The following is a 12,755-nucleotide window of genomic DNA, read 5'->3' as shown; positions in this document are numbered from 1 at the left end:
TGGGTATTGTGGGGAATCTGCCTTCAGTCGGATTAACCCTAGGTAAACCCGAGCATGAATACTCCAGCTTAGTAGTGCATGATGGAAGAACTTAACACTTTAGAAAAAGAATAGAGAGACAAGCTTCACCAATTCGATCAATCTGTATACCAGCACGGTTCCACGTGCGGTTGTACAGGATCACGAGTGACTTCAAAAGTAATATAACTGAATTCAGTAGATTGTTCCGACATGAAATATGATTTCTTAAGCCTATGTTACTATGATGCCAGCCAGCCCCTGCCAAGGAAACCAACCTCATGACAGCCAGTTGCCTATACCAGCAACTTCATGTGTAACTACGTGAAAAAAGTATTGCACTAGTTCAGCTAGTTTGAGAGAGTGAACCAAGGAGGAGATAATGTTATATTTGGACTGGAGTAATGACTGTATAGAGGCTGAGGTCGCCTGGGAGCTGGGGGATAATCCTCTCAGAATGGGAAGATCTAGAGGAGGATAGATAAGGATACTGAAGAACATCAAGTCCTGCATCTAATAAGTAGAGAGAGAGATTGCATTTTAGTTAGAGAATGAGAATCAAGTGATTAGATTTGAATGCAAAGACAGTTAAAATAAACATTATAGAGACAAGAGCTGTGAAATGGCCCTTCCAGAGAAAGAAATTCACAGCAGTTGTAGTGTTGCTACTTGTAAAGAATCCTTGAGATTTGGCTGGCTGTTAGTGCACATGCTTTACCTTTACCGCCTTTGTGGGGCTTGTATCTGTAAGCTAAAGCCAATCAGAGTGCGTAAAATGTGATACCCACATAAGCTTGATGCCCGTGTAGCAAAACGTGATGCCCACGTAGTAATTGCCAAAAAAACAAGACTAGCTAGGGAGGGGCGCATAAAATAAATTGGGGTCTCGGATCAATCATCCACAAAATAAAACAAAACAAAAAGGGTACATGCTAACCCCTAATTTGTGGCTCAATCAACCCTAAGAAGACCTCTTATCGCAGCTAATTGTATTATGGGTATTGCAGTTACAGCGCCCGCTGTGAAAAAAAAAAATTGTGTTGCCAATCGGCAAGGCTTCTTAGGTGAATCACCCCACCCAGCCTTCATAACCCTCTTCTTACTATTGGGCCATTCGATCTGTTATTCATTGGACTCTCTTTTCAAAGTCTGTCTGTTTGCTTTGCGACTTGCCTTATCATCAGCGCAATTTACTATGCTTTCACGCACCCTCCTACGCTCTAGCTTGCGCGGCTTCACTAGCCCCTGGCTCGGCCTTCCGCAAAAGCCCCTCTCGATGTCATGCCAAACACCCGTCACTATATGCGCTGCGCCGACCCCCTCTAGAGGCACCTTCTCCGCTTTCTCAACTTCGCCGCAGCGTCTCAATATCCCCAAGCCCGCTGAGCTGGACGAGGCCGAGAGCCAGGTCTGGGACATTCTGGCGAGCGAGTTCTCACCAACGGCGCTGCTTGTGCGTGATGTTTCAGGCGGCTGCGGGTCCATGTATGCAATTGAGATTGCTTCGGCCAAGTTTGCAGGCCTGTCAGTATTAAAGCAGCAGAGATTAGTAAATACGGCTCTGGGCCATTTAGTCAAGAGCTGGCATGGCCTGCAGCTCCGGACGCGGGCTGCTTGAATAAAGGCCCTCACATCACGCAGTAGAGAGTGGGCCATTTGTACGACGAGACAAGAACTGAAGAGCTGGGCAAGGTGTGTATGAAGGCAGTAAGGGATATTTTACGATACTGCAAGGCTATAGCCTACCAAAAGCATGCCGTGAAAAGCTGTGCTGTGGTAGTGGATGGCGAGGCCATACTTTTGTGGCTGAACTGCTTGATAATCTGGCGTAGAATAGATAGCCATCTCGAAACCAAGTTTGTATGCTTCCACCCTTGTTTCAACTAATAGAACTAGAACTAGAATAAGATAAGACATACCGTCGTTATCTCATGCTTGATACCAAGCAAGACACATGCTCAAGATTTTACACGTACTTCACTATAGATAGACCTGTTGGTCAAAGAAAAGAAAGATAGAAACTCTTAAACAACATATACGAATGAACACTGTCCACGATAGATGAAATCCATTTCCATGTGCAAATCAAACAAACTATCCTTATTTTTCGTCTTCATCGCCCCCTCCAAATACCTTCTTCACAGAAAATCCAGAAGCTGTCCTAGCTAAACAATAAATGCCAAGTATCCCACGGTACTTATGCCTTGTGAAGCCGGCTAGAGAGGCCAAGATTCCACATATCTTCCCCCTCTTGCTTCCCTAGTATTTTGCTATTGAAAGGCCTGAAGGGTGCGCCGAAATCAAATAGAAAATGCTAAAAACCGAGAAATAAGCAGGTACAACAAAATATCTAAGAAAATACAAGCAAGAAGGAAACAAAGAAACGTCATCCAACATCTATATACTATGTCCCGCCATTCAATGATGACGTAAGGCAGAAAACAAGTAAAAGGAAATCACTTGTTGCAAACAGCTCAACAAAATTTGCCGTCTTTTACTCTTTCAGGAAGCTGAGAGCAGCTTCGCGCTCCTCAATAGGCATTGTGCGAAGAACATCACGCAGACCCTTGAGACCAACACTCTTGTTGGCCTGCACCAAAGCAGCCAGATCCTGAGCTAGGCTTTCATTCTTGAGGTGCTCAACCTTATCAGCCACGCTCTTGCGGTTGGCCTCGTACCACTCAGCCACGGCCCGGTCATCGCCCTTGAAGTCGGCAATGCTAGACCATGAAGCCAGAAGCTCGAGGTTTCGCTCACGGATACTACGAGTCTTCTCATCTGATACAATACCATTGGTAGTATTAGAAAGCGGCGAGGGCATCATGCGACGCAGAATGTGTTCCTCGTTGAGACGGCGGCGAAGGCGCCAGTAGAAGAAGCGACGAGAGTTAATCCACTCAATGGCACCAGTAATAACACCCTTGGCCTTCATGCGTTCAGCGCGGTCGTGAAGATCAGCAAACTGGATGGCGATCTGATTATACACGGGAAGCAGCTGCTTCTCACGAGCCGCCATCTGTGACTTGAGCTCCTGGAGCTTCTCTTTATCAGTCTCGGCACCAGAGTCAACCTGCTTCTTCAGGTCAGCGTAGGTAGGGTCAAGGCGAGACATAGCTTCCAGCTGCTTGTCCTTGCGGAACTTAATGCCAATCATGCCCTCAGGCTCCAAAACACCACCACGGGCGTTCTTGTCGGCATACATCTCCATGTATGTGGGGTTGATAGTAGGATCAACGACGACCCAAGATCCACCGCGGAGCTCACCGAAGGGAGGAATGTAGACAAAGACAGGCTGCTGGTAGTCAACCAGGGCATCAACAATGTACGAGCCATACTTGAGGACCTCGTTGTACATATCGCGCTGGCCACCAGAGAAACCACGCCAGTTGGCAATGATCATCAGAGGAAGCTGTTCACCTTTGTTGAAATCCTTGATGGCCTGGGCAGTCTTGAAGGCGGAGTTGGGGTACCAAACACCGCCAGCCTCGTTGGCGACCTGCTCAATAGAGTCGGGATTGGCGGCATCAGCCGGTGTGATGTTCTCAACAGTGCGAGTCTCCACACCGATGACACCAACGGGAATGCCACCAAGACGAGCACGGCCAATAACAACGGTGCGGGCCCATCCACCGAGAGCTTCGACAAAAGAGTCCTTATCGAACAAACCGGGCTCATAGGCACTGTCGGGAGAATCAGGGTCTTCGTGACGACCAGCAATCATCCAACGGACATCGTAAGGCTGCTTCTGAGGAGGCGTGTATATGACGTCGCGGTCCCAAGGATCAGAGCTAGGGCTGACAGGCACAGGAGCATTACGCTCCTTGGGCACAAATGAAAGCCATTCGATGATCTTGGAAACACCCTCAAACTCGTCATTGGCGGTCATATGTGAAACACCATTGCGGTACATGATCTGAGTACCACCCAGTTGGAGATTGGAAGTATAAACTTCACGGCCCAGAAGATTATTCAGGGCACCAGCACCAGTCAAGATGATGGGCTGGCCCTCAATCTGAACAGCACGCTGACCCAGACGAACCAGATAGGCACCAATACCAACGGAACGGCAAGTAACCAAAGTGATGGTGAAGATGTCGTTGTAAGCACGGCTAGTAGCACCAGCAATCAGACCGGAGCCACGCAGACATTCCACACCAAGACCGTCCTCAGCACCAATAATTGTGATGATCTTGTGGCGCTTCTCGCCATTCTCGGAAATCTCTTCCGTAATGACATCACGCTCAAACCGCTTCTTAGCCTCATCATCTAGGTACAGGTAATTAAAGCCGGCCTCCTGGTTTTCGGGGTCCTTGAAATCAACCTTGAAGTGAGGCATCAGCTCATTAGCAAGACCCAGGCGGGCACCAGAGTTAGCAGACAGGTAAATACGGGGAATTCCCAGCTTGCGAGCAAGCTCAGTGCACTTGTTGAAGAAACCATCTTCCTTGGGACCAAAAGACCCAATTTTGTAAGTGATGTCATTGGCTACGACAATGAAGCGACGACCAGTAGGGTACTCAGGAGTGCGAGCCTTGAAAATCCACCCAACCATACCGCAGGTGTTGGTGCCGGGTTCACGGTTAACTTCGTCCAGGTTGTCATGGTCATCAAGAACAAGTTCGCTGAAAGTCATGCAGTCGCCGGTCTTGGGCTGCTGAGAAGCAATAGCGGGATTCTTCTTGACAGTCTTTGTCCAAGAGTTCTGGATAGACTGGCGGAAAAGCTCAGGGAAATCGTACACGTACTGGGTACCCATCAGATGAGCCTTGTAACGCTTAGGCTGTAGAGGGTTCTTGGTAACGTAGGGAGTAGACACGGGCATCAAGTGCAGGGGGCCCTTGTCCTTAGTGCCACCCAAGCTGTAGAAGACCCATTCTCCCTTCTCCGACTTGCGCTCAGCATAGATGTCAACATCAACAATGTAACCAGAGGTGTTAGTGATGACAAGACGCATGGGCAGCGGGGTACCATCGGGATTTGTGCAGATGATCCGGATCTCAGCCTGAGCAACACGCAGTCTCCAGCCACGGAGACCAAAGCGATCCAGGAAACCTTGCAAAGAGTGCTCAACTTCCTCAGGCTGTAGGTTGAACACAGGGGTGAAGTTGATGAAGACCTGGTTCAGATCAGAGTTGTTGTTGCCAATAATTTCAAGGGCATCGAAGATATCGTTGATAGTACGGTTGGCTTCGCTAATGAGGTATTCAGCAGTGGGGATCTCATCACGAAGGCGTCCAGGACGAATCACAGCACGGGTGAAGTAACGCTTATCAGTCTCGACAGTTTTGCCAATAGCCTCATATACGTGGATGTTTTTGTTCTCAGTGAAGACAGGCTTAATATGGAACTTGGAGAGACGGCCCAGTTCCAGCTGGAAAGCGAGGGCGGGTTCACTGTGACGAATAGAATCATCTTCCAGGTAGTTAGGGCCACGGAAGGTGTAGTAGCCAGGGTACGAGCCGTCACTATGGCCACACATGAAGGTAATACGACGGACGCCATGGGCCAGAAATTCTTTTCTATACTGATCCACAATAGGGACAATGCGAGCCAGCAGATCAGCGTCGCCCTGGCCTTCACTGTCGCGAATAGCAATGTTCACAACAGCGGAAAGCTCACCCGACTTCTCAGTAACAGGAGGACGGCGCTTGTCGGACAGATCCTTGACAAGGTTAACTGAAGAAGACTTGTTAAAAGAAGGAAGAGTATCAAGGGCTTTAGAAATCAGATCCTCAGCATCCTCAATGAAACGGCAGGGGATAATAACACCCTTGCGGCGAGGTTCCTCTTCGCCAGAAGCCAGCTTGTAAGTCATGTCACTAATGGAGTTGACTCTTTTGAAGTCAAACTCGCCGCTAATAGGAGTCGCAGGCGTTGAAGGAATTGCAGAAGGCAGGGGCATGCCAAACTCAGTCTGACCAAGCTTGCGCAAAGAAAATTCCCAAGAAATGAACAGAGGACTCTTGTCAACATCATCCAAGTGATACTGAATATCGTGAAGCTTGTAAGCACGGTACGCGCGACGAATATAGACCTCTAGAGCAGCTTGAGTAACCCAAGAATCGTCGTGGGCAAAGAACATGGCCAGAACGTCGAAAACAGTGTACTTGGAGTCAACAACTTCCTTGATGACATCGAAGTTAGGCTCACGGTGATCCCAGCCAGTCTCACCATAGGTCGACTGAACAACAGCAGAACGCAGGATGTGCTCCATCTGGACCGTGCGCTCCTCAAGGGAAGGAAGCGAACACTGAATCATAGTTTCCCGGGCCTTAAGAGAAACTTTGGCGGTAGCACGGGAGGACTGCAGCTCAGTTAGTTTGCGAAGAGATTCTCGCAGGTACTTGCTGATGTTGCCAGTGGAAGGCTTGTTAGGACGGTACTCGTCCAGAATAGCAAGAATTAGCGAGCTCTTGGAGTTGACCCGACTATGAGACAAAACAATCTGAACAACCTTGGCAATGTCGTCTTTGTTTTCATCACGAAGCTTCAGGACGACACTTTCTTCCTGCTGCTTCTGGCCAATGAACAAACGCTCCACATCCCAGAACTGCTCCAGAATGTCCTTCATAAGATTTAGCTCACGGACCTTGGGGCCCTCAGCATAGGTCTCCAAAATTCCGGTCAGGGGAAGAAGAGTAGTCTTCATTTGGTCAACATCCGAAGGAGAAATTGAGTCATCTAAGAACTTGTTAATAGCACGAGAAAGCTGTTTAGAGGGGAACTCAGACTGGCGACCATGAGAGCGCTCAATGATCTGGGCAAGCTGAGTATCCAGTTTATTAGGAATTCGAGCGTGCAAAGCTGAGAACTGGGCATTCCATTCACTGTAAGGCAGCTCAGGGTCGCGAAGAACAGAGATAAGGTCCTTAAGGGCAGACTGCATGATAATAGAGTTATCGTAACCCATCAAAATACTCTGGCAGATACCATAAAGCAAGGCAAAGCGCTGAGCAGGCTTGCTGCCAGTAATGACAGGGGGGCCGTAGACGGGAAGCTTGCTGACAAAAGGCTGGGCCTGCTTGACACGAGAGGGGTCATCCAACGCAAGAATACCCAAGATATCACCGGCCTCAAGAGTAGCACCAGGCTGCTTGATTAGCTGGACGACACCATCCTCCTGGGCAACAAGGGGCATGTACATCTTCATAACCTCAACCTCAGCAAAGGTCTGGCCTGCCTTAATATGAGATCCATTCTCAACGGTGTACTTGATCAGCTTACCCGGACTGGGTGTTCTAAGCTGTGTAGGGTCATTCTCCTGCTCAAGAAGACAGGTTTTGCTATCCACTGACAGACGGGTAGCACCAACCTCCTCCTTCCAGTAGACGTTGTGAGACTTTCCGTCCAGAAGAATCAGTAGGCCACCATCACTGAGAGCACGAACACCGACAGTGCACTTGGATCCATTGATGAACAAATGGTAAGAGTCTAGTCCCGCGCGAGTAACGGTGAACTTGTAGCGGAAGCCTTCGTAAATAAACTCAACGCCAAAAACAGTCTTGAGGAGGTCCTTGGACTGAACCTGACCCTTCTCTAGACCAGTGCGGTACTCGTTGAAACAGGCCTCGCTAGCAATATGAGCTTTAGTAACGGCACCGCAAACGACAGCCAACATCGGATCGGGACGCTCCGCAGTCAATTTCTTGGAAATCAGCTCGTCAAGCCAACCGGTAGTGATGGTGTTGTCCTCAAAAGCTTCAGTTTCCAGAAGCTTAATCAGGTACTCAACAGTAGTGCGGAAGTCACCACGAATGCTGAGCTCCTTCAGGGCGATAACCATGTGCTTACGCGACGCGGAACGGTTTTCACCATAAGCGAAGATATGGCCGAACTGAGAGTCAGAGAAAGAGTGAATACCACCCTGTGAGCCGACGGAGAAGTAACCCCAGACGTTTGAGCTGGAACGGAAATTTAGCTCGTGCATCACACCATTAGAAGGCTTGAAACCAGCACCAGGATCCTCAGAGGTAATTCTGCAGGCGGTAGTGTGACCCTTGGGACGAGGGCGGCGCTGGGTCTTTTCGCTCTCAGGGTCCTTGAACTCGAAATCGATTTCTGTCGCAGTGCGGGGGTCAACGCCATAGAGCAGACGGATATCGCGAATACGGCAAAGCGGCAGACCCATAGCAATCTGAAGCTGGGCAGCAGGCAGGTTGACACCAGAAACCATCTCAGTGGTAGGGTGCTCGACCTGAAGACGGGGGTTCAACTCAAGGAAGTAGAACTTGTCGTCGGCATGAGAGTATAGGTATTCCACAGTACCCGCAGACACATAGCCAACTAGTCTACCCAAGCGAACAGCAGCCTCCTCCATCGCTCTGAAAGTATCAGGTTTGGCAATTGTGACAGGCGCCTCCTCGATAATCTTTTGGTGGCGACGTTGAACGGAACAATCGCGGCCAAATAGTGAAATGTTGTTTCCGTACTGGTCAGCAAGAAGCTGGACTTCCAGGTGACGGGCATTGCCGGCAAGTTTCATAATAAAAATAGGCGAGCCGGGAATTTCGCTGGCAGCGGCCTTGTAGAGCGCCTCGAAGCCATCCTCAGACTCGACTTTGCGAATACCCTTACCACCACCGCCTTCTGAGGCCTTGATCATGACGGGAAACCCAATTGCCTTGGCGCGTTCAAGACCCTCTTGCCATGAGTTAACACAACCCTTACCATAAACCTGATCAGAAACCGTGACCAACCCTTCTTGATCAATGATAACTTCATCCACGCCAGTACCAGACCACGGAATGCAGGGAACCTTGGCGTGTTGGGCAACAATGGTAGATGAAATCTTGTCACCCAATGATCTCATGGCAGAGCCAGGAGGACCAATGAAGACGATCTTTTTCGGAGAAGCGGCAAGAGATTCGGGCAGTTTCGGGTTTTCGGAGGCGTGACCCCTAAATTGATGTTAGAACTTGAATTCGAAAACCAAAAAAATGACCATCGTCTTGGGATTCAAGCTTACCATCCGGCCCAAACAGCATGGACGTCCATGCGTTCTGCGATATCAACGATAAGCTCGACATTGGCGTAGTTGTGGTTGTTGGTCCCACCTGGGACTTCGACATAATGGTCAGCCATGCGGATGTAGTCAGCATTAGCCTGCAAATCTTCGGGGGTAGCCATGACGGTAAACTGGATGGCCCGCTCGTCGCCGAACGTTTCGTACGCCCATTTTCTCACGGAGCGGATTTCTTTGACGGCGGCGATACCGTTGTTTGCAATGAGAACCTAGATAAAAGAAGAAAGTGTTAAAAGACTTGACTTTTGCTTTTCGTGCCACAAGGGGCCATTTTTGAAAGTTTTTTCCACGGGTTACGATTCCCAGATTGGAGATAAAAATTATGGGATCTCCAAACCAGCTAATCTAGAGAAAACTTACGTTAGTAATGACAGTGTGACCCTCATGCTGGGCAACAAAGTCTTTGACCTTGGAGGCGGGGGCATTTTCCAAGCAGTTTCCACCGATGAAGTGATCGCCGACGGAGCGCTTAGTCTTACTGCGCACAGCAAGTGTTTGGGAATCTTGGATTTCAGTCATTGTGGGCTATGACGTTTTAGAGGAGGAATATGATTAAAAATGGTATTTGGATAAAAGAAACCAGACCTTCATCCGCGTGGAAGGAGAAGGTTGTTGGTAGAAGGACTCGAGAAGCTGCAGAAAGGTGGAAACGCAAGGTCGTGGATCTCGAAGGCGTGGGAGCTTCGATGGGTGCTTCTTGGTACCAGGTTTGGATTGGTTGAGTGCTGCTGGGCAATATTGAAGAGCTTAAAGCTAGACGCAACGAAGCAATCAGTGGGGGATGTCCGTTGGGATTCTTCGATTCGTAAAAAGATCCGAAGCGGAAACTTTTGAGGCTCCTAAAAGCTAGACAATATGAAGTTAGCAAGCCCCAACTTCGCAGGTCGGATGTGACAGAAAATAAAGTCAAGGTAAAAAGTTTGAGAGGAAAAGAAAAAAGGTTTTGTAAAAGGCAGCGGCGGGCTATGGGTGGTGGTGTCGGGAGAGCCAACAACAAAAGCTACAAGGGAGTAAGCTTTTTTCGCTTGGTTGTCCTTGTTTGTGTGGAGCGGCTGTAGAGTGGAGGCTTGTTGATTTTGACGTTGAATCAAGACCAAGATTAGAATTGAAATACATACAAGATGAGCAAGGAGAAGAGATGGAGACTAGATAGAAACAAAATGCTCTCTACAGCAAGAGATCGGGCAGATTAGAGAGACGGAGAGAAGGAGAAATAAGATATAGGGAGGGGTGTGGAAGGAAATTTTTCAATTGCAGAAATAAGAAATTGAAAGTCCGGTTGAAAAGAAGGAAGGAACTCTTTTAGAGGGAAAGCATGAACATGAGCCAGTGGTGGACAAGTTACTTGCTATATGTAAGAACCAAAATCCATGCTAAAATGCCAAATTTGATCAACAAGTCAACAGAAGTTGAATGGGCCACAGCTGTAAGTGGCAGGAACCCTGGCCGGCTGTTTATCTTTCCGTTTGCCCTTGGTGCACATAGCCTTCAAGGCAGGTAGGTGCTTTGTTGGCCAGTAACCACATGCAAAAGCCCTACCCGGTCTACTAATGCTACTGCAAATACCAACAAGCTCCACTGGGGCTTTCAACATGGTGATTCTCAGCCTTCAAGTAGCATTTGATGGGAACGTACTACAGTATTCTATTTTACCTGTCAGCATGAAGGGCAACAAAAGATGTAAGAACTTTGCACCTAATTCGATTCGACCCCCCTCCTTTGTTCAGCATCCCATCACATTTGAAAAATAATGAAGAACAAGGGGACAGTCAAATGACTTTTTAGCCAAGCTTCAGGCACCTTGTCGGAGCAAAGTGAGGGTTCCAGCTTGAAGCAAAACAATGCCATCTCACATAGTGAGGGGCAGGACGACAAAATGGAAAGGAAGTTCTCACAGCCGCAGCTCTTACACCACTTGACGGATCGCTTTGAATAGATACAGGCCTTGTAAGTGTACATAAACATGGCAAGGCGAGAACACCAGTACACACCAATAACGCTGCATCAACCATGACCTAGTCCATAGTGATTCTTACAGTTATTCTTACGGTAGTAGACCCTATAGGGTTGAACGAAGTGTTGGCTGGTCGCTGAAATAACTGCATTCTCCTGTCTGGTGAGGTCTCTTCACATTATTCGCAGCCCCGCAGCCGTGCTGTTCTTTTTGTCAGCATTGACTTGTCCTCAGTTAATTGTGGTCTTAGCCTGTCAGGCCCAATAGCAGTGTAGGGAAAAGTCAGACAGGGGGTTGGGGGAGCCCGTTGTTTTGTTAAGGGTGGGATTGAGGTGGGCTCTTGCTTGCCGTTGGGGAACAATCAGCTCTGGTTTTCTTAAATATCATTTATTTATTGATCCAATTTGTCTCTTAAATGGACGGACTTTGATGAAGCTTTTTTTTTTTCGTCTCCCTCGCAATCTTTACACCCAAAGTCCGACTCAACTTTCTGACGGTCATTCGCCACTCGCCAGTTCAAGGACCCAAAAGTTAGTAGTAGGACAGTGACAACATTTAGGCTCTCTCCTACGAGAGGGGAAGGTCCGAGATGCCAAGGGGATACTATTAAATACAATCAATAAACTTCTGAGCTGAAGCGAGCCTCAATATACAATGACGCCGAGTCAGTGGGAGAGAGAGAGAAAGGAAAATCTCCTTCCCAGCAAGCTATCATCATACATAAATGCGATACAGGTCAAATTAGTTTACACTACGAGCTCATCAGCACTCAAAAACCAATGTATGCACCCATATGCTGTTGCATTGTCTAATCAGACAATCTCAACCTCAACGCTTCTTTCCCATTCCTAGCCCCTCAGACCAGGTTAGCCTTCTTTTTTTTGCTTGGATTTCTCGCCAAACTAACCCCATTGGGCTTAATACTATTCAACAGCCGTTCAACTTTCAACTTAAACAGACCTCCCTAGGCCAAGCAGCTTTTTTCCGCCAGTTTTGTGGTGCAAAAAGGTAGACCTGGTCTAGACCAAGTCTCTAGAAAGCAGCTATAAAAGTGGGGGTTTATTTTTCAACCCAGCCAAAGATCCCGAGCAAGTGGGTCTGTTGCACAGATTTGAAGAATGGATGAGAATAGGCAAGGAAGTGGGGGGGACAACGAGGCAATAGAAAAACGAACGTCAATTCAACTCTGTCGGTCAATGAAACCAAGAACAAGAGAATCAAAGATGCGTTAGCTGTCAGTATCACAGGTTACTAAAGCCTTTGATGGACAAATAGAAAGAATTTCTATCTTGACGTCATTCTAAAGTCCCAAGTGGCGGGCACCTTCGGAAAAAATAAAAGAAAAAAATTAAAAGCGACCAAAAAAAAGTTTGTTATCAAGATAATCACCTAGGATCAAACAGAGGCCCGCAAATCCCCAACATACAACTCCGGGCCTCAAGTTTTGCCGTGCCTTTGTCACTCGGAAACCACAGGCAAATGCGAGAAAACAAAGCAAATCAGGCAAGTGCAAAGCTGTAAGGATCTCAAATCCCCTTTTCTAGTCAGCGCATACACTCCAAACCCCCAAATTCCTTCCCTTTTTGCTACACAAGCAGTCATCGTTGCAAGTTCGTTCTAGAACCTTGAGCCCGTTCAGGCATCAAAGCCTCCTTCTTTTTCCGCTTGGCTGCGAAAGTAGAGCACGACCGCCACAGTATATTCCCTGCCTCCAAAGTATAGAGGGCCAAAGGAATTTCAGGGCTCAACGTTATGCCTAGT

The 12,755-nt window shown here is 48.0% G+C and overlaps 2 protein-coding genes across 2 annotated transcripts; one reads left to right on the top strand and one right to left on the bottom strand.

The window, feature by feature from the left end:
- Positions 1-1,213: 1,213 nt before the first annotated feature.
- On the top strand, positions 1,214-1,662 carry HOO65_060288 (Altered inheritance of mitochondria protein 1; the record flags this gene model as incomplete). The annotated part of the gene is made up of 2 exons (XM_071004092.1): positions 1,214-1,542; positions 1,593-1,662. The coding sequence occupies 2 exons, from the start codon at positions 1,214-1,216 to the stop codon at positions 1,660-1,662; spliced, it is 399 nt and encodes a 132-aa protein (XP_070857638.1).
- An 850-nt stretch (positions 1,663-2,512) lies between these two features.
- HOO65_060287 (Acetyl-CoA carboxylase) lies at positions 2,513-9,559 on the bottom strand (the record flags this gene model as incomplete). The annotated part of the gene is made up of 4 exons (XM_071003578.1): positions 2,513-2,944; positions 3,005-8,915; positions 8,984-9,249; positions 9,401-9,559. 4 exons carry the CDS (start codon positions 9,557-9,559, stop codon positions 2,513-2,515), a joined length of 6,768 nt encoding a protein of 2,255 aa, XP_070857637.1.
- Between the last annotated feature and the right edge of the window lie 3,196 nt (positions 9,560-12,755).

Source organism: Ceratocystis lukuohia (genome assembly GCF_044167205.1).
Source record: "Ceratocystis lukuohia strain C4212 chromosome Unknown Supercontig6_pilon, whole genome shotgun sequence".
NCBI classification, from domain to species: Eukaryota; Fungi; Ascomycota; class Sordariomycetes; order Microascales; family Ceratocystidaceae; genus Ceratocystis; species Ceratocystis lukuohia.
This window is presented reverse-complemented; position numbering and strand designations above follow the sequence as displayed.